This window comes from Scyliorhinus torazame, chromosome 7 (genome assembly GCF_047496885.1).
Source record: "Scyliorhinus torazame isolate Kashiwa2021f chromosome 7, sScyTor2.1, whole genome shotgun sequence".
Taxonomy (NCBI): domain Eukaryota; kingdom Metazoa; phylum Chordata; class Chondrichthyes; order Carcharhiniformes; family Scyliorhinidae; genus Scyliorhinus; species Scyliorhinus torazame.
The window spans coordinates 284867708-284892577 of NC_092713.1; the positions used below are offsets into that span (position 1 = coordinate 284867708).

Sequence of the window (24870 nt, forward strand, 5' to 3'; positions counted from 1 at the left end):
CTTTATCTGGCCTGGCCTCTGACTGTTGTCTGGTTGGTTGCCCTGGCCTTATCCCTTAGGATAAGGAATCTTTAATTTAAGGGAATCTTAACCTGTCGAACTACGCCAAGTTTGGGGGAAGCTTAGTTGATGAATCAAGTCCTGGCGCAATACGACAAGTTGTAAGATTTGTAATATTTGTAGACTGTGTTAAGTTGTTTGATTCCTTGTATTATTCGACTGTGTATAGTTGAAGGAATTTATATCATCTCTGCTATTCGGTTATCAGTAGCACTTTGCGAATACTGGAACTCAGCAGAAATTTGCAGTATAAACTCCTCAGGTGCCAAAAAGAATTGTTTTATTTGTAGTCGCTTGATTACAATTTGAAAGTCATTTAAAAGGCAATTCGTAGACAATTCGAAGCTTTCAGAGAATTACAGACATTATCTTTCTTTGCTTAGGCAGACAGCTCGAAAGTAACTTTTAAAAGGTCAAAGTCTGGCAATGAAACATGAAGAGAGAGAGAAAGCTAATCTTCAGCTAAACTCAAACTCAAAGTCAAAAGTGGACTAACATCACTGACACAGACTGGTAGACTGACAGAACCCCCAAAAGACATAAACTAAAATGGAGACTAGAATCAAAGGCAAAAACTGACTAAACTAACAGAAAGACAACACAGCACAACACACCCCCAAAGACAATAAAAACACAGACAACACACGAAAAACTAAACACTAAAACAAAACTTACAAAGACAATACTCACAAAGACAACAAAACCCCAACCTAACCTAAAATGGCCGGGAGAAACTTTTTAGTTATACACTTTCATATCTGTCTTAAGTCATCTAATTACACCCCAATATAATCCTAATTGGTTTGGGTTAGACTCAAACACATTTGATTTGATGGCAAGCCGTCCATCTTCAATGTGCAACATCAGCTTTTCTGACCTAGCTGTTATCTGCATTGTGAACAATGGTGCCTTCATGTTGCTGTGTATTCAATCCCTTGGCCTTGACAATTAGCACAAGACAGTGTCAAATTATCTTGCAACTGTGCTTTTTTTAATGTCACACTGTCTTTGAAAATATGCATTTGCCAGAACAACGGACTTCAGTATTAGTGAATTATGCTGTATAAATGGGTATTAAAAACTGGGGCTCAACATTTATGCTTAAACAGCTATCTTTTACCTATACTAGTTGTATTTGAAATACTTGGCTTCTACAGCCTGGAGGTCGAGAGTCTCTCTGCTGTTCCCCTCGACATCTATTAAGTGGCGCCTCCTCCCCGCCTCATTGAAGGCGTCGCAGGCTCGCACCCCAATGTTAGGTCAGCAACTCACTTTTGCCTCAGGTTGCCCGCTGGGCCGAATGTCAGAAACCTGGCTGCTGCTTGACTCAATGAATGTTCAGAAACTTCACTCCAGTTCAGGAGATCCATCTGAATTGCTCAAAGTCTCCATCACCATTCCATCTCTGGAAAAGCTTTTGTCTCTGCTCTAAAAAGGGAGTCCACCAGTCAGAGCTCGCTGTTGTTCTGTTTTGTCTGATGATATTTCCACGTTGAGGTAAGCAATGCTGAGAAGTCACCAGCTGCAAACCGGCACTCAAGAGCTTGCGCCCTGAAATTCTACTTCCTAGCTTAAACCCTTTGTTCAAAAACAGATAGATCAAGGTGACATCTCACCTCCCACCCCGACCCCCCCCCCCCCAACCATCTCCAACCAACCATTCACACAAATCTTTATTCCCCTTTCAAGTTTATCCCCCATACCATTTCAAAGTGGCTGCGAACATCGCAGACTGAAGGTGGCAGTATGGATCTCAGCTTCAGCTGTTTCTCCTGTCAAAATCAAAGTCAGAGGAAGAATACCGATTTTCATCTATTCTTCACGTAACTAAACTGACCTTTGTCTGCTGCTAAGCTGAAGGGGACATAAGATTGATCTGGCAGCAGAAGAACATACTGAACAGGCGTTCGTGTGGTGGGGAAAAGCATCATTTTGATAAACATGGCGACAAAATAGACACGCAGCCGAATTTGTTGGGAAATTCGAGCTCCATTAGAGATTTCGTTTTGGGCTAATAATTTCATTTTTAATAGCTGCTCTCCCTCCCAAAACTAACCTTTAACCCCACCAGCCCATTGAACACAAAAGAGCTAACTGGCCTTCAATTAAGTGAAAGGTTAGCACTGACATGTTGTTGGAGATAGCGCATTAATAGGTTGACTTCTATGGATTTTTGTGGATTTTCTTTTTGTTTAAGCAGCGAGTTCTTTTGACATAATGAAAGGAAACGGAGAAGAATCTGATTGGTGCGAGGGAAGCAGAATTAGAAGACACAGCTAAAGCAAGGGAAAGAAAGACTTGCATTTATCGAGGACCTGTCGTGACCTTGAAATGTCCCAAAGTGCTTTGTAGACATGAAGTACCTGTGATGTATAGTCACTGTTGGAGCAATATAGTGGACCCGGCAGCCCATTTACACACAGCCAGATGCCCCAAACAACAACATGCTGACAATCAGAGAATCTGTCTTCCGTTCCAAGTGATGTTGGTTGAGGGATAAATATGGTCCAGAACACCAGGGAGAGCTCTCCTGATTTTCTTCAAGAAAAAAAAGAGGCGAGAGATTTTTTTTATGTGGCCTGACAGGCCTGGCTTGGTTCAACATTGTCGGAGAGGTGGTACCTCCGACAGTGAAACACTCCCTCAGTATTATATTGGAGTGCCCAAAATTTGTGCCCAAGTTCAGTTTGAAACCTCAACCTTTGAATTCCAAAATGAAAGCGGTACCACTGATCCATGTCTGACGAAACAAGACAGCAGGAGGTTTTGCTCGGGTTAATCCTGTTTTTTCTAGTAACTCAAAAGCCTGTTCCCTCACCCGATCAATTCATCAGCACTTGTGCACACAAAACTGTTTATACAACAAATAAGTAAATCATAAAAATACAATTATACGTCATTGCAATTATACATAATAGTTTTATTTCTTTATATACTGGTGTTATGCCATAGCATTTAAATATCCCAATTGCTGTACATTTTCCCTGTATAATAGCTGCAATTGGCTTTGATTGCATCATTTTGAGCTGTTATATTTGACAATTAAACATGCAGAAACTATTTAATTTACTCTGCCAAACTATCCATTTGGAAAAAAATTACAGTTCTTTTAGAAAATCTGTTTTTTTTTGTGGTAATCCCTTTCAAAATGCTATGCTCACAATTCAACATAAATCTTCTGGCTACCGATGCTGTAAAAAAGGCCCAGGTTACATTCAAGGGTGCCTTTCACGGGAGCCAAAACAATAACTATTATGTGGTGGGAAATTATCTGAAAAACATGCCATAGGTTTTGAAGTCATTATTTGCCTTTTTCTTTCTGGCCAAAATAACTATCCCAGTGACTGGGGAATGTCTTGTGTTCGCTAGTCAGAGCTACGTTGGCCTGCATGTTCTGAGTAAACATGGCTACAACTGACCATCTGTGCTATGAAGTTGTCCACAACACAATGGACGGAGGCTACAGTAATTTACTTCATGTGGTATTATCAGGTATTACAGTTCCCAAGAGGCTAAAGACCATTGGTTTAACCTAGGCGTTTACCATTGGCTGTTGGTACGTAGCTCCGCCTTGACGGGCGGGGTATAAGAACCGGGGCCGTCCCAGCAGATCTTACTTTCTGTACCGAAGCTGCTGGGGAACAGTTCTGGTCGATTAAAGCCTTCAGTTATGTTACAACCTCGTCTTTGAGTTTAATTGATCATGCATCAATTTAATCGACTAGACTTAAGCTGAAAGAATGGATCTCCGAATCAAGCCAGAGTGTCTACAATTCAGCCTCCATGCAGAGAACTCGGTGGCGATATTTAAACACTGGCTGGCATGTTTTAAAGGCTACCTCGAGACGGCCGGAGGCACCCCCTCAGGAGAACAGAAACTGCATCTCCTGCACTCGAGAGTAAGCCCTGGAATCTTCACCCTCATCGAGGAGGCGGAGGACTACGATGCTGCGATCGAACTGTTAAAAGTGCATTATATCCGCCCTGTAAACCAGGTCTACGCACGTCACCTGCTCGCAACTAGACGGCAAAGCCCCGGGGAATCGCTGGAGGACTTCTACCGTGCGCTACTGGTGCTGGGCAGAAACTGTGGCTGCCCGCAAGTTTCGGGCAGCGAGCACTTGGAACTTCTAATCCGGGATGCCTTCATAGCAGGTGTGAGCTCCTCAGAGATCCGCCAAAGACTCTTAGAAAAGGACACCCTGGGACTGAGAGAGGCACGTGCCCAGGCAGGGTCCATGGATGTTGCCTCCAGAAACGCGCAGTCCTATGCGCCCGACCACGCGCCGGCCCCCTGGGCTGCGTGGCATCCCGCAGCGGCAGCCCCACTGACCTTCCCCGTGTCCCTGCAGGCCTGCGCTGTAAGACAGCCCGCTAACTCCGTCGGGCCCCGCTGTTTCTTCTGCGGGCAGGCGAAGCATCCCCGCACCTCCACCTGCAAAGGGTGCGGCAAGAAGGGCCATTTCGTGGGGGTCTGCCAAGCATGAGCCGTGGCCTCCAGCGACTCCGGACCGCCGCGGCTATCTTCCCCTTGGGCCCTAGGCGGCCAGTACTCACCGCCACCCCCCTATCCTAGGGCCACGTCTGACCCACGGGCGCGGCCATCCTGCTCCTCAGACACCACGCTGGATGGATGGTCGCCGCCATTTTGTCCATCCCCGACCACCATGTGCGATCCATGGGAGACGCCATCTTGGATGGGGCCCCAGGCCCCCAGCACGGCCGACTACACGCTGCCCGATCACAACCCGCAACTGCTCCATCTGGCCTCGGTTGACAAATCCCAAATTTCTTTACCCGTCAGTCTGGCCTCAATAAAAGTCGAGATGGATTTGCAGGTACAGCATTAGTTATTTTATTTGGCTTGCAAGCCTGATTCATTTCACAGAGGCATAAGACACATCCAGTCTCCTACACCCCGGAAAGCGAATGAACAAAGAGACAAATGGATCTCTGCAAATCAATTCAAATGGCATCAAGTTTCACATACACGATTCCCATAGGTCATCCTATACCCCTCCTGACCTGGTCATACATTCTGATTGGCTCACTTCTCATCCCTTCCTCTGGCCCCCTTATTACCCAGCATTCTTTTCTCCTCCTTTGGTGGACACACCTCCTCCTTGCTTTGCCATGCGGTCTGAAATCCTTTGTCTGTGAACTCACCAGAATGAGACTGGCCTATCTCTACATTACAGTAACTAATATCTCTAAAGTAACTATTTTATATCACATTCGTCACGGTGACGCTGGACCAAAATCGACCTCAGACACTCGCGACTGCAACGACGACGGTGTTCATCAACGGCCACGAGACATTTTGCCTGATCGACTCTGGGAGCACGGAGAGCTTTATACACCCAGACACGGTAAGGCGCTGTTCACTTGTTACCCACCCTGTAAACCAAAGAATCTCCCTGGCCTCTGGGTCACACTCTGTGGAGATAAAGGAGTTCTGCCTAGCAGACCTCACTATCCAAGGCAGGAAATTCAACAGTTTCCACCTTTATGTCCTGCCGCACCTCTGCGCGGCTACACTCCTGGGGTTGGATTTCCAATGTAACTTGCAAAGCCCGACCTTTAAATTTGGCAGCCCTATACCCCCCCTTACTGTCTGCGGCCTCGCAACCCTTAAGGTCGACCCACCTTCCCTTTTTGCGAACCTCACCCCGGATTGCAAACCAGTCCCCACCAGGAGCAGACGGTACAGTGCCCAGGACCGGACCTTCATCAGGTCAGAGGTCCAAAGGCTACTGAGGGAAGGGGTCATTGAAGCTAGCAACAGTCCCTGGAGAGCTCAAGTAGTGGTGGTGAAGACCGGGGAGAAACATAGGATGGTCATTGACTACAGTCAGACCAACAACAAGTTTACGCAGCTGGATGCGTACCCTCTCCCCTGCATATCCGACCTGGTGAACAGGATTGCGCAATACAAGGTCTTCTCCACGGTGGATCTCAAGTCCGCTTACCATCAGCTACCCCTCCGCACTAGTGACCGCAAGTACACTGCCTTCGAAGCAGATGGGCGGCGCTACCAATTTTTAAGGGTTCCCTTTGGTGTCACTAATGGGGTCTCGGTCTTCCAACGCGGCATGGACCGAATGGTTGACTGATACGGCTTACGCGCAACGTTCCCGTATCTGGATAACGTCACGATCTGCGGCCATGACCAGCAGGATGACACCAACCTCCGAAAATTTCTCCAGACCGCGAAAATCCTTAACTTAACGTATAATAAGGATAAATGCGTATTTAGCACCGACCGCCTAACTATTCTCGGCTACGTAGTGCGAAATGGAGTTATAGTCCCCGACCCTGAACATATGCGCCTAGGGTTTTTCAGTTATTACGCACAGTGGGTCCCCAACTACGCAGACAAAGCCCGACCCCTAATCCAGTCCACAACCTTCCCCCTGTCGACGGAGACCCGCCAGGCCTTCAGCCGCATCAAAGCAGACATTGCAAAGGCCACGATGCTCGCCATCGACGAGTCCCTCCCCTTCCAGGTCGAGAGCGATGCGTCCAACGTAGCTCTGGCCGCCACCCTCAACCAAGCGGGCAGACCCATGACCTTCTTCTCCCATACCCTCCATGCTTCAGAAATTCGCCATTCCTCGGTCGAAAAAGAGGCGCAAGCATTAGTAGAAGCTGTGCGACACTGGCGGCTTTACCTGGCCGGCAGGAGATTCACTCTCCTCACAGACCAACGGTCGGTGGCGTTCATGTTTGATAATGCACAGCGGGGCAAGATAAAGAGCGAAAAGATCTTACGGTGGAGGATAGAACTCTCCATCTACAACTACGAGATCTTGTACCGTCCACGGAAGCTAAACGAGCCTTCCGATGCCCTGTCCCGCGGCACGTGTGCCACTGCACAAGTGGACCGCCTCCGAGCCCTCCACGAGGACCTCTGCCACCCAGGGGTCACTTGTTTTTTCCACTTCATTAAGACCCGCAACCTGCCCTTCTCCATCGAGGAGGTCAGGACAGTCACCAGGGACTGCCAAATCTGCGCGGAGGGCAAACCGCACTTCTACCGACCAGAGAGGGCGCACCTGATAAAGGCTTCCCGTCCCTTTGAACGCCTCAGCATGGACTTCAAAGGCCCCCTCCCCTCCACCGACCGCAACACGTACTGAACCTGATTGACGAGTAGTCCCGGTTCCCATTCGCCATCCCCTGCCCCGACATGACCGCAAACACCGTCACCAAGGCCCTCCAGGGCATCTTTACACTGTTCGGGTTCCCCGCGTACATACACAGTGATAGGGGGTCCTCCTTTATGAGCGACGAACTGCGTCAATTCCTGCTCAGCAAGGGCATCGCCTCAAGCAGGATGACCAGTTACAACCCCCAGGGAAATGGGCAGGTAGAGAGGGAGAACGGAACGGTCTGGAAGACCGTTCTACTGGCCCTACGGTCCAGGACTCTCCCCGTCTCCCACTGTCAGGAAGTCCTCCCGGAGGCCCTCCATGCCATCCGGTCGCTGCTCTGTACAACTACCAATCAGACACCTCATGAACGTCTCCTTGTCTTCCCCAGGAAGTCCTCCTCCGGGACCTCGCTCCCAACCTGGCTAGCGACACCCGGACCCATCCTGCTTCGGAAGCACGTGCGGGAGCACAAGTCGGACCCGTTGGTCGAGAGGGTCCACCTTCTGCACGCTAACCCCCAGTACGCCTACATGGCGTTCCCTGACGGCCGGCAGATACAGTCTCCTTCTGGGACCAGGCGCCAGCCGAAACCCCACGCGCACCCGAACCATTACCCCACCTCCTCCTCCCCCACAGCACCTCACTGGAGGGTCGGTCCTCCCACCGATCCTACCTAGGCCATCCCACCCACCGACGCCCCCTACAAGCGCCCCCCTCTCGGCCCAACTGTCGGCCCCAGCGCCGCCTAGGGGTGACGAAGCTGCCATGGAGACCGACGCCACGCTCCCGGAGTCGCAGATGGCCGGAACACCACCAGAATCACCACTGAAGCCCAGACGATCCAGGAGGACGACCAGGCCACCCGACCGACTGATTGTTTCACTGTAACTGTGAATGAACACTGAATGTATATATCTTCCACGCTTGTAAAATATTCTCGACAACTCTATAAAGAGGTATCACGGTACCTCCATATCTGATCATACCATGTAGATGCAATTGTGACCACTGGCCACCACCCCCGCTGGACTCTTTTTTAACAGGGGGTGAATGTGGTATTATCAGGTATTACAGTACCCAAGAGGCTGAAGACCATTGGTTTAACCTAGGCATTTACCATTGACTCTTGGTACGTAGTTCCGCCTTGACGGGCAGGGTATAAGAACCGGTGCCATCCCAGCAGCCCTCACTTTCTGTACCGAAGCTGCTGGGGAACAGTTCTAGTCGATTAAAGCCTTCAGTTATGTTACAACCTCGTCTTTGAGTTTAATTGATCGTGCATCACTTCACATTTGCAAAATTCTGCACAGATAAATAGCTCAACCACCATGCATTGTATAAAGTATCTAAAGGATCTAAACACAGGAGTTGTATGTCAAAAACTACATGAACGGTGTTACGCCAATCCTGCTGATAGTATTTTGACCAAATATGCTCATTGTTTAACCCACACCGATTGACCAATCTGCTTCATTGTTATGTACTATATTTTGTCCTCTCGATTGTACAACGTAAAAGCAAACTTAAAAATCCTACCGACAGCTTCTGAGAGACCGTAGACCTTCTGACTGTAGGCATCCGTTTTGTCCCATATGTAAGTGTAGGCGAGGTTAGGTGAGGAATGGAACCATTTCTGGAAGAGATGTCCTTCCACAGCCACCATCAGGTGAACCTTAATTAAATTGATTGGCACTATGGACTGAGTCATTGTGACTTTCAACAGGGATTTATAGCCAGCCGTACGGGAGCTCAGGTAGCATAACTTCAAACTGGAGCCTGGGATTTCAACTGCTTCGTGTAGAACCTGAAACACACGACACAAGCATTGTGAAATACCTGTGTGGTTAAGCAGCTATTAAGGCTTAATTTGAAAGGTTGCAAAATGCATCTTCACTAATGACTCAGTATCATCCATTATTTAATGCAGTACAATTGGCTGTCTGCTAACAGCAATTACAATGGATTAGCCTGGTCCATTACAAAGCAACACCAAAGTAATCATTTATGCGCTACATGTGCTTAGGTTAAGCTGCCTATTGTAATCTATTTAAAGAGAAAAGTTTTCTTTCACAAAAGACGCACAATAAGAGATCGTTTCTGGCAGACTGCAAAGTTTGAACAAGTGACAAATAACCCGATGTACTTTCTTTACAAAAATGAATATCATCAATACAATGTTGACAGTATGCGGAATATTGGTTACTTTGTTCAATATATATAACAGGATGAATAAACAATGATTACTGATGGGAATACAACACTATATAAGACACGGGAGCTGGAATCGGATAAACAGACCAAGTAGCCTCTTCCGCCATTTAAGTAATCATGGCTGAATGCTACTTGAACTCCATTTGCCTGGAATAGTGAATCCCTTTAAAATCTCTTTGTGGAATTTTATTAAATAGTTTCTGGAAATCCATATAGGCAACATATTTGATTGACGGTGGGAGAGGCCTGTTTAAAACATTCAGCCCGGCAGGTTTGACCCTGCAGGCTGATGGCAGTGAAGGGAGAGCTGTCTGCTTTCTGGGTCCGCAGTGCCATTCAGAGACCCTCCCCCGTTATTAGACACAAGTTCTCTCACTAAAACCTATTGGGCTTCATGGCCAGGCATGGGTCTTCCCTTGTCTTGGGTAAAATAGCGGCAGGAGCAGGACGTGAGGGAGGTGTGGTAGTGGGTTGAGGCCCTTCAGTGGTCATTAATCTCCACTTCAGGGCCGCAATAGGCTCAAGAGTTGTCTGGCTGCCTGACGCCTCCCCCGGCCCCTGTGAAAAAGGAAAAAAGGTTGGGAGTAGATGGATAGGCATTGTAAAGGCCACAGGCCACCCTCGCAACTTCAAACACGCCAGTAGGGGAGCACTAAAATCCAACCCCAAGTTGCATTCCACATGGGCCTCAGGCTCAAACCAAATTTTGGTTTTGGTTCTATTTAAATGTGAGCGACAAGTGCCAAACAGGCACCCTGCTACTGCTTGTCAGGTGGGAACGGTCAGAAATCTGTTGGCTCCTATGCTAAGGCAGAGACCAAGTCAGCTCTTGTAGTTAGGGAGGTGGAGGTACAAACCTGTGGAGGGCCTTGAAGGGGCTGGAGACTCAATAGAATTTTATTTGCCTGCTGGAAGCATCAGGTGGGCATCGGCGTCAGTGGGAAGACCATCGGGCTCTCCCACTGAACCTTTATATGCAACTTCAGAACGTGGTGGCTTTGAATTGAGTTTGTTTTCCTCCTAGTCGCCACCATTTCGTTTGATTTTGTTTTACGCTGTCTTTACTGTACACTTACCTGGGTCTCAGGAATAATAGGGTTCTGCCCGGGAGAGGAACTAAAGAAAGTTGAAAGTGGTGAAGAGACCAGGTTTGGTTCCGGCCGCACAAATCCACTCAGATCACAGCTTGGAATGGTATTTTCCTCAGTCTTCATCACAAGAGTATTCATGGCGTAGAAAGTGTTCCATGGAAGCCAGACTGTGCGCTCCTGGCTTAGGAACGGAGCACGTTCAAAGTGCAATGTGAGTGATGCACCACCATTTGCAATCAAATCGAACCTAAGGGAACAACAAAATAGCCATAATTAAAATAGACACCAACCTGAAACAGAACCATGCACTGTTGCTATCACCTGAACTTAGGCAACATAATACTGACCATCAAAAATATTTTCCATTGCAAAATTCGATGTTTATTGCTTGACCATATAAATAGAATTATTCAAATCAGAGCAGTGCAGTAGCTAAGAACCTATGGTGATATCAGGATGCAAATTAATTATCTCTGCATTCCGAATTAATTATTAGAAGACGTATTTTTCCATTGTGATTAACAGTGTCTGTCCCATGGCATTGTTCACAAGTCAGATGGTACATTGTTTGATAAGAGCAGAAAGTGTCACACAAGGTACTGTACAATGTATTATCCTACTGTTGAGGTGAAACTCTGTGTAATCTGACTTGTCCCTTCAAGGTGACAAAGCTTGATTGCTGTGAAAAAAACATGAGGTCAACCAGAAGTTAATTGCTGTTAGTAATGATTGGTAGCGACTTATAAATTCCCAGTTGAAGTCGGAGGAAACTAACATAAAAATTGTTTTCTTGTATATTTTTAGCATTTTGAAGTGTGGTATCTGATCTGGGATCTATGTCAAAGCTTTTTTTAAAAAAAAAAGCTAAATTGCTCATAGTGTTGCCCACAGTCAGGTGCAAAAGGCTATAAAAAAGACAAAAAATTCCAGGGTCAGCTGGATGGGGTTGTGATGGCTGACAGTATAGCTAAATGAAAACCCATGGAAAATGTAGGCAGGGTTGTAGCAACAACAGTGGGCTCCTCAACGACCCTCTTATGGACTGAGCTGATTAATACTACACTGCTGTATGCTTCACCCGATGCCGGTGTCTATGTATTTACATTGTGTACCTTGTGTTGCCCTATTATGTATTTTCTTTTCATGTATTAAATGATCTGTTTGAGCTGCTCACAGAAAAATACTTTTCACTGTACCCCGGTACACGTGACAATAAACAAATGCAAATGCAGATTATATATTCCAAACAACGTAAATTAAAATTTTGAAAAAAAATATATGCTACTGCACCACCTTTGGACAAAACGTATAGCTTGGAGACATATCACATGGGGCCTTGTGAAAATTACATATGGAATGACTATGGGAGGAATGCTGGGAGGATTGGGACAGGCCATAGGTGGTCACATATTCTGGACCAGGGTTGCATGTTCAGTGCTTCCAACATTTGTGTTGTGAGCCACCACAGACCAAAGTGGGTTCTTGGTCATAGAGGGTGCAATTATTTCCACATTGGGCTACCACAGATTGGAGTAGAGTTGTGCAATATTGGAGAAGGGCACCAATACCGATAAAGAATTAGGGCTTACACTGCCACAAGCGGGGCTGAGAAATGTCTGAACGGGGCTGAGAAGAATTAATGAAGGGCTGAAAGTGGGGGAAAGGAGGAGGCTGTTGGACATAATGTCAGCCTGGATTTCCACTATCCAATGCCCCTTACTGGGAAGAGTTCTGTATAGGCTATAAAATGAGGACTGGTTTGAGATTACCAATCATGACTTTATGGAAGAGTAGTCCAATGACGGTCACTGTCCATGCTCAATGACAGGACAATAACTGGGTGAGTGACCAGACTACCACCTCATTCCTCAATCCTGGACCAGTCATCTCCTTCAGGAAATATAGGAAGATATTTGGAGCAATAAATGAATGAAACAGACTAAAATATTTCCATTAGTGGATCAGATATGTGGGTCCATGAAGGAGAGGCCATGCTGGGTGGAGCACTCCCAATGAGAAAGTCTAATCATTGACTCACGTGCCATCCTGACGAGTAATCGTGTATCCGTACTGAGGATATTTGACAAACGATACATTTACTCCAACCAATGGTGTTCCGTCCTTTGTGAAGACTTGTCCTCTGATGAGCGAAGCTAAGCTGTGGTTGAACAAAAAGCCAGGTCAAGGTTGAAAATTTGCTTTTACTTTAATGATGAAGCAACGCATGAGAGGCTGAAATGGGAAGGTAATTGGCAATTGATTACCAAGAGCAGTAGAAAGCCAGAGGGACTTTCCACTCCCATGCAAGCTTGCACACACACACACACACACACACACCAACAACAAATTTGGGGAGGGGCCCTCGGAGACCAACAGCAAATTGACTGGCCATCTGCTGGGAAAGGTAAATTGCGAAATTCAGGCTTATGGTAAATAAAATGATGCTTCAAATACTATTCCTATTTTCATTTTCATTGAATCTTTATGTGTAGAAACACAAGCCTAATAATTTTGTTTCCTATGGTCATTTTCTAGTCAGCCAGCTGGTCAATATATGCAACACACCACACACCAATACATATATCATCGTGCATGAGTCTCAAACAAACTGCTGGGATATCCACAATTCCCGTTAATCTGATAGCGGACTGCACAGTCTTTTCCTGGAGGGATACACCCCACTTACCTAATCACCACTGAGGCTAGGAGTTTCCCACATATATGACAGGGTCTGCTGGAATTTAACCAATTAAAGCTAGGGACACAACATTGGGAAACATTTCATTGCCTGTCCAAGCATGACCAATCCGTCAACAAGGACACTGGGACCAAACGGATGCTAGTGGCAGGTTCATTTTCCAGGTGGTCTCCAATAAGCCAGCTTGGCTAATTAACAATAATAAGGCCTGCCTAGCTTAGGCAATAGAGTGCCGATTCTTCTGAAAAGATCTCTTTCCATCTTTAATACTATATTTTGGAGCCAACTTGCCCATGAGGAAACCCCACTTGACTCCATCCAACCTCCAGAACAATGAAGTACCATTAATATTTAGTCCATAATAATAATAATAATTGCTTATTGTCACAAGTAGGCTTCAATGAAGTTACTGTGAAAATCCCGTAGTTGCCACATTATGGCACCTGTTCGGGGAGGCCGGTACGGGAATTGAACCCGTGCTGCTGGCATTGTTCTGCATTACAAGCCAGCTGTTTAGCCCACTGTGCTAAACCAACCCCTAATAGCACAGCACTATTAGTCCTGTAAACATTCTGATGCACAAAGCAATACCCATTTCTCCAGCATGGGAGCAACACAATTCTTCATTGTACCTCAGTTTTGCAAGGAAAGAACGTGCATTTACAGTCATTGTGACATGGCGCAATGACGCAAATAGTTGAGCTCCACCTAGCTGCCAAGGTTTTTACAGCTTAACTGAAAAACTTTCTGTAAATGGTTAGAAAACAACAAGGGAGCATATCCCAGACTTCAGGGGCGGGATTCTCCGGCCCACGATGGGCCGAAGTCCCGCTGCTGTAATGCCGGTCCCGCCGGCGTGAATTAAACCACCTCTCTTACCGGCGGGACCAGGTGGCGCGAGCGGGCTCCGGCATCCTGGGGATCTGGCCCCGGTGGGTGCCCCCACGGTGGCCTGGCCCGCGATCGGGGCCCACCGATCCGCGGGCGGACCTGTGCCATGGGGGCACTCTTTTCCCTCCGCGATGGCCGACCCGGAGGTGACGCCCCCTGCGCATGCGCGGGGATGACTTCAGCAGCCGCTGACGCTCCCGCGCATGTGTGGACTTCCGCCGGCCGGCGGAGTCCCTTCGGCCCCGGCTGGCGTGGCGCCAAAGGTCTTCCACGCCAGCCGGTGGGACGGCAACCACTCTGGCGCGGGCCTAGCTCCTAAAGGAGAGGGCTTGGCCCCTAAAGCTGCGGAGAAATCCGCACCTTTGGGCCGGCCCGACGCCGGAGTGGTTCACGCCACTCCATCCCGCCAGGACCCCCGCCCCGCCGGGTAGGGGAGAATCCCGCCCCTGGTCTGAGAAACTTTCCAGTTGGGCTCATCCTCCACCACTGAAGCTGGGGCCTCAGTTGAGGTCAATAACAAAGATTGTCGCCACTGGAACCACAAAGAAACACATTCAACATTTTCCAATTGTTGGGGTAATATATATTTCGAGAATTTCTGGTAGAAATGCAAAGTGTAGCCAAATATTATTTCTGTGAAAAAAATACTGAAACACACAGAGATTGCTGAGCTACCTTTCATGATCTCAACTGTTGACAGTGGAAGTAATCACTCCCTTTAATTAAAAAATAACTTTACTCAAGCTCGTTGAATTTTCACATTTTCCACTGAAGTATCTACAATCTGTCATGACTATAATTTTAACTCAAGTCTTTCAATCTTCAATACCATAAAGTATGCAATTAAGATAGGCAGTCTTTCCGACTGCAGCTATTTTTGGCTTCAGCAATACAGCTCTCTTTCGTGGTGAGCCTTTGCTTCATACACCCTAGTGTGTTTTCACATCCCAAAATGCCTTGGAAAACATTTAGTGTGCTCAGGAATTAAACAGAGAACCCTATATTGATTGTAGAAATAAGAGGATTGAGCAGATAAATATGTGGCTGCAGAGACAGTGCAGGAGGAAGGGCTTTACATTTCTGGGACATTGGGACCAGATCTGAGGTAGGTGACCAGATGGTTTGCACCTGAATCCAAAGTCCTTTGCCAGTATTGTTGGGGAGAGTTTAAACTAACTTAACAGAATGATGGGCACAGGATGGTGAATTGCAAGCACAATACCCACATGGGAATATGATGTTGTGCTGATAAAGGAGCCCCAACTCAAAAAGAAGCAAGACTGGATACAAAATATTGTTACAACACCCTGGACAAGTGCACAGTCAATTCCAGCCCCACAGGCCCCAGTGTTCCAACATAAGTGAATTAACCAATAGTGTGTATGTTTTCCTGAGATCTTTGACCCTAGACAGGCACCAGATTTGTCAGTAAAACATTTAAAAACGGTCCATTTATGATATTAGAAGAAATAAACATGTAAAGGAAGTAATCGAACCATGGTCTACTAATCTAACTATTCCCCAAACCCCATCCCGTTCTCCACCCAGACACACGCAAGACAGACACACGGTGGGCGGATAGGAAAGATTCAAAGATAATGGGGATTAAAAAGGCTTGAGGTGACTCTTTGCTGCAGAGCTGGAAATCTTTGTAGTCGGCAATGTTCCAACGACGCAAAATGTTCAAAACACCAATTGCTTTGGATCTTTTAGAATCTGCTTTCAATTAGACCTCGCAGGCTGCAGGAATACCTCCGGAGAGTCACCTTCACTTGTACAGTCCTCCACCAGATTGACTCTCGGTCTCACTGAGGTAGTACTCAAATTCTCTACCTGAGAGTGCAGGCCTCCACCAGATTGACACTCAGTTCACTATGCCTATCAGCTCAGTTGAGGAGAAAGCAGAGCCTCCAACTGGGGGTTTTGAGAGAGATCCATCCCCTTCAAGGGCTGAGAACTTAAAACCTTCTTCAACTCTGTCCCAAAAAACAAAACTAAAACCTGAGAGCCAACCTCAGCTCATAGAATCTGTTGTTCCTATGTTTTCACAGAACTGGACGCAGACTGCTTGCAGCCTTTTAATCAGGGGTTACCTTCACAGGCCTGGCTGGATAGCGAGAGTGTTTTAAACCTGCTTCTGGTTGCTCTCAAGATCTGAGCAGAACTGAAGTAAAATTAAAAGTGTTTCTTCTGTACCAGAATCTTCTGAAGGGCCCCACAAATCACAGCTGAAAGCAGAATATGTCCCAGAATTACAGAAGAGGGGATTGGCTGCTAGCCAAGTCCATCAAAATGACATCACAAGCTACGCCATAGAGCACACTGCATCAAAGGGTGTGCCTGGGACAGTTCAAATAGAAGGTTGCAGTGGGGTGGGGGTGGGGGTGGGGGTTGGGGATGGGGGGTGTTCAGTTCAAAACCACAAGTCTGTAGCTCTAAAAACAGCCAGCTGGACAGGCATGAAAAAGGAAACCTGGATCAGCCAAGGATTTCAAAGAGGTTCCTTACAATATCCTTGCATAAAGGGTGTTCAAGAAAGATAGGGAAGGAAAGAAAGATTGTATATTCAGGAGAATATCAACACGTTGGAAAGAGACGATGTCCTGGACTGGCAGAGGGTGCATTCATTTGATTGGAATTAAGAATCAATAGAGCTCCCATTGTACTCTGGTGTACTCCTGGCCACCAACTAGTGGGAAAGATGAGGTGGAGCAAATTTACAGGGAAATCACAATTATAAGAATTACAGAGTACTCACTATGGGGGTGGGGGGGGGGGGATTAATTTTTCTAATATAAACTGGGATAGCACTAGTATAAAGGGCAGAAAGAGAAATAATTTTCTGACATTTTCAGGGGAATTACCTTGATCATTCTTGAATTATCTTACCCAACAAGGAAGAAGGCATTGTTGGGTTTGGCCTGGGGAATGATGTTGGTCATGTGGATCAAGGGTCAGTATGGTAACATTTGGGGAACAGTGCTCATGCTGTTACAAGGTTTAGATTAGCTGTGGAAAAAGACAAGGAAAAATCTAGAGTAATGATGCATAATTGGAGGAGTGGCAGTTTCTGTGGGTTGGGAACGTAAATGTCCTTGGTAAATTGGAATGAACGATTGACAGACAAGATTGTAATGGAACAATGGACTGCCTTAAATAGGAAATGTTTGGGTACAGGAAAAGCCCATCCTCACGAGAGGGAATCGCAGGACAACCATGGCCAGTGTTCCCCGAATGGCAAAAGAGATGGAGATTAAATAAGCAGATGTATGAAAAATTGAAACAAATTGGAACCAGGGTGATGATAGAAAGTTCAGAGAGGCAGTGAAAAAATGAAATACAGAATTAGTACAGTGCAGAAGAGGCCATTCGGTCCATTCTGTATCTACTGCCTCTCTTAGTATAATTTTCTCAGTACCATTCTTCTGCCCTTTCCCCGTAATCCTACACATTCTTCCTTTTCAGATAACAGTCTTACTGTTTTATAAATGCTTTGATTGAACTGACCTCCTCCAAACAAGCAGGCAGTGCTTTCCAGACCTTAACCCCTCACTGCGTGAAAAGCTTTTTCTTGTTTTGCTTTTGCTTCTTTTGCCAATTACGTTCAATCTGAGATAAAAGCAGAAAACGCTGGAAAGCCTCAGTTGGTCCGGCAGCATCTGTGGAGAGCTCTGAAGAAGTCATACGGACTCTAAAAGTTAACTCCGACTCTCTCCCCACTGATGCTGCTGGACCTGGTGAGTTTTTCCAGCATTTTCTGCTTTTACCTCAGATTTCCGGCTTCTGCAGTTTTTTGCTTTTACTTTAAATCTGTGCCCTTTCATTCTCAATCCTTTGAAACAGTTTCTCCCTATCTTCTCCACCCAGACCCCTCATGATTTTGAATACCTCTATCAAATCTTCTGAGTCTTCTGTTCTCTAATGAAAACAGTCATAACTTCTCCAATCTATCTTCATAACTGAAGTTTCTCATCCCTGCAACCATTCTTGTGAATCTTTTCTGCACTCTCCCGAATGCCTGCACTTCCTTCCGACAGTGTGGCACTCAGAACTGGATGCATTACTCTAGCTGAGGCTGAACTAGTGTCTCATACAAGTTCAATATAACCTTCTTCCCCTTGTACTTTATGCTCCTATTAATAAAACCTAGGATACTGTATGCTTTATGAACCACTCTCTCAAGCTGCCCTGCCACCTTCAATGAATTAAGGATATGTACACCCAGGACCCGCATCCCCTTCAGAACTGTACCTTTTATTTTCTATTGTCTTTCCATGTTCTTCCTAACAAAATGAATCATTTTACCTTTCTTCACATTGAACTTCGTCTGCCACCTGTCTGCCCTTTCCAACAACCTCTCTATGTCCTTTTGAAGTTCTACACTATCCTCCTCACAGTTCACAATGTTTGCAAGTTTTGCATCAACCACAAACTTTGAAATTGTGCTCCGTTCCAAGGTCCAAGTCATTACTAATTAACAGGAAAAGTAAAGTTCTAATACTGACCCCATCTTACTCCAGCCCAAAAAATATCCATTAACCTCTCGACTCTGCTTCCCGCCACTCTGCCAATTACGTAGCCATGTTGCTACGTTTATTCCATAAATGTGTTTACAAGTCTGTTATGTGGCACTATATCAAATGCCTTTTGGAAGTCTATGCACACCACATAAACAGCATTGCCCTCATCAACCCTCTCCATTAGCTCAAAAAACTCCAGCAAGTTTGTTAGTCACAATTTTCCCTTAAGAAATCCATGCTAAACCCGCATTTGTCCATGTGACTATTACTTTTGTTCCAGATTATTGTTTCTTATGAAATGCAAGGAGAGGGTTTGTGAAGAGATGGGAAATGAACATATTAGTCAATTCAAAAATCTTTTACAGGCATATAAATAGTAAGATAAAAACGGAAAGTGGGACCGATCATGCATCAAAAAGGAGCTCTATGCATTGAGGCAGTGAACTTGGCTGAGGCGTTAAATGCATACTTTGCGGAAAACTTCACTAAAAAAGAAGATGCTGCAAAAGTGATAGTGAAGAAGGAGCTAGTTGTGATATTGGAAGGGCCAATAATTGATAAAGAGATTATATTAGAAAGTATGGCTGTATTCAAAGTTGATAAGTCATGAGGGCCAGATGGGATGCATCTAAGGAAACTTAAAGGAGGATATTGTGGAGATACTGACCATAATCGTCCAACTCCCCTTAGATACGGGGATGGTGCTAGAAGACTGGTTGCAATGGTCACACATTTGTTCAAAAAAGGGGTGCAGAGAAAACTGCATTTAACTACAGGTCAGTCATTTTAACCTCAGTGGTAGGAAAGCTTTTAGAAATGATAATCTTGGACAAAATTAGGAATCACTCAGGAAAGGGAAGGCTAATTAAGGAAGGCCAGCACAGATTTATTAAAGACTAATCATGTTTAGCTAATTTCATAGAATCATTGTATTATAGAGTGATTGCAGCACAGCAAGAGGCTATTCAGCCTGTCGCGTCGGTGCGGGCTTTCTGAAAAAGCAAATCTGCTGGTCCCACTCCCCATCCCTTTCCCTATAGCCCTGCAATTTTTTCACTCTTCAGATGCATATTCCCTTTTGAAACAAAAAAAATACATGCTCTGCTTTCTCCAACTTAACTGCAGACTTTGGAAATGTAATATATGTTCAAGCAGAGCAATTTTAGGATACAGAACACTTAAACTACAGATTGCAGTTTGACAGTTTCCAACTGCAAGCTCAGTGGTTTAATACCTGTTGGACAAAGAGAAATATTGTTTGTCAAAGCCATTGCTTGTTGTCCTGCTGCAATAACTAATGAGCGGATGGAATACTGTGAACAACAGGGGTTTGCCCATTGCAGCAGAGTCACTGTAAGAAAAGTGATTCAATTAAGTGGCTGCTATGTTCATCTCAAAACAACTCAAATGGCAAATACCTGCGAAAACAATTGATTGAATCTTTTGATGAGGCAACAAGAGGGTTGATGAGGGTAATATGGTTGATGTGGTGCATCGGGAGTTTTAGGTGGCATGGTAGCACAATGGTTAGCCCTGATGTCTCACAGCACCATCGGCCCAGGTTCTCACAGCACCAGGGATTCAGATTCAATTCCAGCCTTGGGTGACTGTCTGTGTAGAGTTTGCACATTTCCCTCGTGTTTGCTTGGGTTTCCTCTGGGTGCTCTGGTTTCCTCCCACTGTCCAAAGATGTGGAGGCTCGGTGGATTGGCCTTTATAAAATGCTTTATAATGTCCAAAGGTTAGGTGGGGTTATGGGGTTTCGGGGATGGAATGGGGGAGTGGGCCTGCACGGCGTGCTCTTCTGGAGGTCGATGGCTGAATGGCTTCCTTCTGCACTGTAAATTCTATGATTCTATGCGCTGTAGGGTTTCTATGATTCTAAAAGGCATTTGAGAAAGTGCGTCATTGCAGGCTTAAAAGCAAAGCTAAAACCCATGGAATAAAATGGACAGTGGATGCATGGATATGACTTTTGGCTGAACATAAAGTAGTGAAAAACAATTGTTTTGCCAATGTTCCCCAGGGTTCGGTACAAATAAACTGTTTTTCTTGATATATATTAATGATGTGGGTGTGTGCAAAATATGCAGATGATACAAAACTTGGAAGATTTGCGAACTGTGAAGAGGATAGTGATCGACTTCAAAAAGACGTGGGCCAACAGAATCGGTGATAGGGAGAAACTCTTCCATTTGACGGATGGATCGAGAACCAGAGGATGCAGATTTCAGCTGACTGGCAAAAGAAAGTGAGCATCAAATAAACCATTCCTTTATGTAGCGATTGGTAAGGATCACCTGATGGTAAGGTACCAGCTGAGAGGGAGGCAGATTCCAATATAGTTTTCAGAAAGCAATTGGATAAGTATCTGAAGATAACGGGGCGGGATTCTCCGACCTCTCAGCCACGTGTATCTCGATGGCGGGAGGCGGCACGCCGTTCTCTGGTGGCGGGGTTCTCTGTTCCCGCTGCTGTCAATGGGAATTCCCAATGAAGCCACCCCACGCTGCTGGGAAACCCGCAGATGGGGCTGCATTGCCAGCGGGACCAGAGAATTCTGTCACCAGCTAACGGGCGGAGAATTCCGGCCAACAATTTCATAGGGCTACCGGGAAATTACAGGGGAACGGGACCAGCTGAATTGCTCTTGGTGCAAAGTAGATGGGATGAATAGCAATGACAAGACACAACACGTTTCATGCTCGAACCATGCTTATTAATATTTCAGTTTTGTGGTTTTATTATTTCGCTTCACCTGATCTTTGTTGATTTCAGAAGGCAGGAGAATGTCATTACACTCGATGGTGACTAAACTGACAAATAAATTAACTAAATAGTAAAATAATAAATGATTATTGCAGTGACACAAAGTACATTTAGTTGCAGTTATTCACCTCAACTAGCTCCTCAAGTAAGTTGAAGGTAACAAATAATTGCGATTATTGCAAAAATCGATGAGTAATTTCCACGTGGTATAACTTGTCGCGATTCACAGAATCTATCTGGCCTCACTATCTATCAACAAAAACACCAGGCATGCTCCTAATTTGAACCAAGAAGGCTAAGAAATACTTTCCAGAGAATAATTGAGACAAAAACATTTTAAATAATTGTTAAAATTCATGCCAAAAAGCTGTCAATCAAATGCCCAATAAAGCAAACTCTACAAGATGTTTGGACTCTCATTAAATAGTTTGGCATCCTCCTTCAGACACCTGGCTGAGACATCATCTGTAATAATTTGCATTAGAGTAAAGTTTTTTTATGAATGGAGCTCTGTTCTTTTAACATCTTACATGCTGTCACGAGTGAAAGAAGCTGGTATTACGTTAAAGCCCAGGCATAAGAATATGCTTAACTTTGTCACAGTGATCATTCACTGGAATTAATAAGACAACTTTACTCAACTTTGCTGCATTTTGCTTTTTTCACTATCTATTGACGATCTGTCAAGACTGAAATTTTACGTAACCTCAATCTGCAGTAAGTATGGAAGATGTACAACAAACGACAAAAAGACAATCTTCCATGAACCAAAATATTGCTGGAAAAAGAAAAATGCTGTTGAAGAATGCGCATGGAAATGCCTCGACCAATCAGATTCCACTTCTCGTGCAGTATAAATTGTTGTTCTCTTTGCGAATTGGAGTTCTTGTGATTCTGCCCTGATGGGTGCAGGGTGAAAGGCTTCTCTCTTTTTTCAGCAATGTCAAATTCTGTACTGTCAAACAACTATTTGTAAACTCAAAATATGTAGTTGTGGACAACTGTCCAGTTAAAAAGCTCAATAGCCTTCCAGAAAAGCCATCAGATTTATTTTGGATCCGGCTAATCTCCGAGCTCAGGATTCAGGAATATATCTCTGACATGATGGGCTTGCGGAGCTCCTTTTCCATCTGTGTAATCTCCAGCATTTAGTCCCTGTGATCAATGGAGGAATTTCAGATAGATTGGGCACAATCTGGGCATGTTGGGAGCATCGTGGGAGAGGCCCAAATTGGGCTTTGCCTCGGGCGCAAAGCCTCGCCCAAGTTACCCGACCTGCGGCTCTCAGCATGATCTGGATCACACCCTCAGAGTACTCAGTTGCAGTCACGGTATCAGAGTATCCAGTTGGATGTGCCAGCGTGCCAGGAGCACTTCTCAGGTGCCCTGCTGGCAGTGCCAGGTTGGCACTGCCAAGCGTTGGGATCAGAGGAAGGCCATGCTCATGAAAGTGAATGTGAAGGAGGTGTATGAAAGGGCTTCATTAAGGTTGGGGGAGTGAGGGGGGTGGTCCTGAAAGGGAGAGTATCTTGAAAGAGGGGAGGTGGGGGGACCTGAAATTGGGGGGCCCTCAGCAACTCCATAGCTTGGGGGGAGGAGGGAATGCCCATGTCTGAGGGGGGATGGCATTCTTCATGGGTGGAGCGGCATTGTTCATGGGTGGGGCATGTGGGGAGCTCTCAAGCTTATTTAGAGATCAGGGCACCTTTTCAAAATGGTGCCCTGACCTCTGAGGAGCCGGTCTCGCCAGTGAGTTCAACTCCCCTCTGCTACAAATAATTTTGAAGTGTTGGCTAGACCCGGGAGAAACTCCCCAGGTCCCACAAAAATGACGAAGGGCATGATCGAAAAGCAGCGTTCTGCAGCGCAACATAGCAGATAGCAACCGGGAGGCCCAGCTCCTGGGATCTACCTGGCTCGCAACGCCTCGCAAAATCTAACATGGTCTTGCAAGACTTTGCGATGTGAATCCCGCCATTCTGGCTGGGATCAACTTCTGTCAAATCTGCACATTAGAGTGACACAGCTAGTCTCGCTCTAATATGCAGTTTCCCGAGGCATTGGAATATATCCCCTTTGCTTCAGAGACCTCAGGCAAGCACCGGTCAGTACTGGTCTCCACAAAAGGGAACCAGACGGAACGGCACTCGTGGAGTTCTCCCTGCGGATCAGAGGTGCCCAGGCGCATCAGGGTGGTACCCTGGCATTACTGGTGCCACTTGAGCACCCTGCTGGTGCCAGCCTGGCATCTTGGCAGTGTTACCTCGGTTGCAACCTGGCACTGCCAAGTTGCCCAGGTGGTACTGCCAGTTGGTAGGGACACTGCCAAGGTACCAGTTTGACACCTGCCATTTTTCACGTGGTGTTGATCAGGCCGGAGGTGCCCTCCGCGGGTGTTCGGGGGATTGCGGGGCGGCCATAGCAGACAGAGGGTAGCAGTGCAAGACTGTTTTTCCGAATGGAGGTCTGTTACCATCCAGCCAGTGTTAAACCCATTCCTGCGACATGTTGGAAAAATGAAAAAGATTGGTTGCAAAAGCATGCTATTTTGAAGAGTTTGATGCTGAGAAAAGGGGAATCCAGCAGACACTTGGGGTCAGAAGCCCCACCCAATGATGTAAAAGTGAGGTGCAAACCCTCCTCCACTTGACTGACTTGCTCCACAGCAGTTTAACACAGGGAGCACAACTCACTGCTGCGACTGCAGCAATTCCCAAGGAAAGCATTCGGTGATGGAGCCAGAATGAAAGGTGAGTCTGGCATCTTACAGGATGGTGGTGTGGGTGGGACAGATCAAGGGGGAGAGGTAGGGGAATCTTCATACTTTTGGGGGTGGGCGGGGGGGAAGGGGGGGGGAATCCCGAAAGGGGTCAAGGCAGCACGGTAGCACAGTGGTTAGCATTGTGGCAACACAGCACCCCAGGGTCCCAGTTTTGATTCCACGTTGGGTCACTGTCTGTGCGGAGTCTGCACGTTCTCCCTGTGTCTGCATGGGTCCTCTGGGTGCTCCAGTTTCCTCCCACAGTCCAAAGACGTGCAGGTTAGGTGGATTGGACATGCTAAATTGCCCTTAGTGTCCAAAATGGTTAGGAGGGATTATTGGGTTACGGGGATAGGGTGGAAGTGAGGGCTTAAAGTGGGTCGGTGCAAACAGGTTGGGCCTCCTTCTGCACTGTATGTTCGATGTTCTATGTTCCTCCTTGCCTTGACATCAATCTGGCAGATTTCTTCTAGTTGTCCGGGCACTTGGTGTAGCCTCCCCTACCAAAGGTAAAATTCCAGTGGCAACAGGCTGAGGCCCTGAAATGGTCTTTAAATTGCCAATGGATCAGTGCATCACCCAAAGCCTCCCTCACTGTGGGTAAAAATGCAGTGGGGGGCAGGAGGGGAAGGGTAGGCAGCGAACATTGCACCAGTACCATGATGCTCAATTTCATCCCTCCAACCTGCCATCGCACCCCCGGGGAGGGTTTTAC

At 46.2% G+C, this 24870-nt stretch overlaps 1 protein-coding gene across 6 annotated transcripts in view; it reads right to left on the minus strand.

Moving 5' to 3' along the window:
- Positions 1-24870, minus strand: part of LOC140427083 (teneurin-2-like) — a 3867843-nt gene that overhangs the window by 90978 nt on the left and 3751995 nt on the right. For all 6 annotated transcript variants that reach the window (XM_072512582.1, XM_072512581.1, XM_072512584.1 and 3 more), the window contains 3 exons: positions 12555-12674; positions 10502-10763; positions 8751-9018 (listed from right to left, as the gene is read on the minus strand). In XM_072512582.1, the coding sequence (XP_072368683.1) occupies positions 8751-9018; positions 10502-10763; positions 12555-12674 (650 nt within the window). The remainder of the gene's footprint in view (positions 1-8750; positions 9019-10501; positions 10764-12554; positions 12675-24870) is intronic.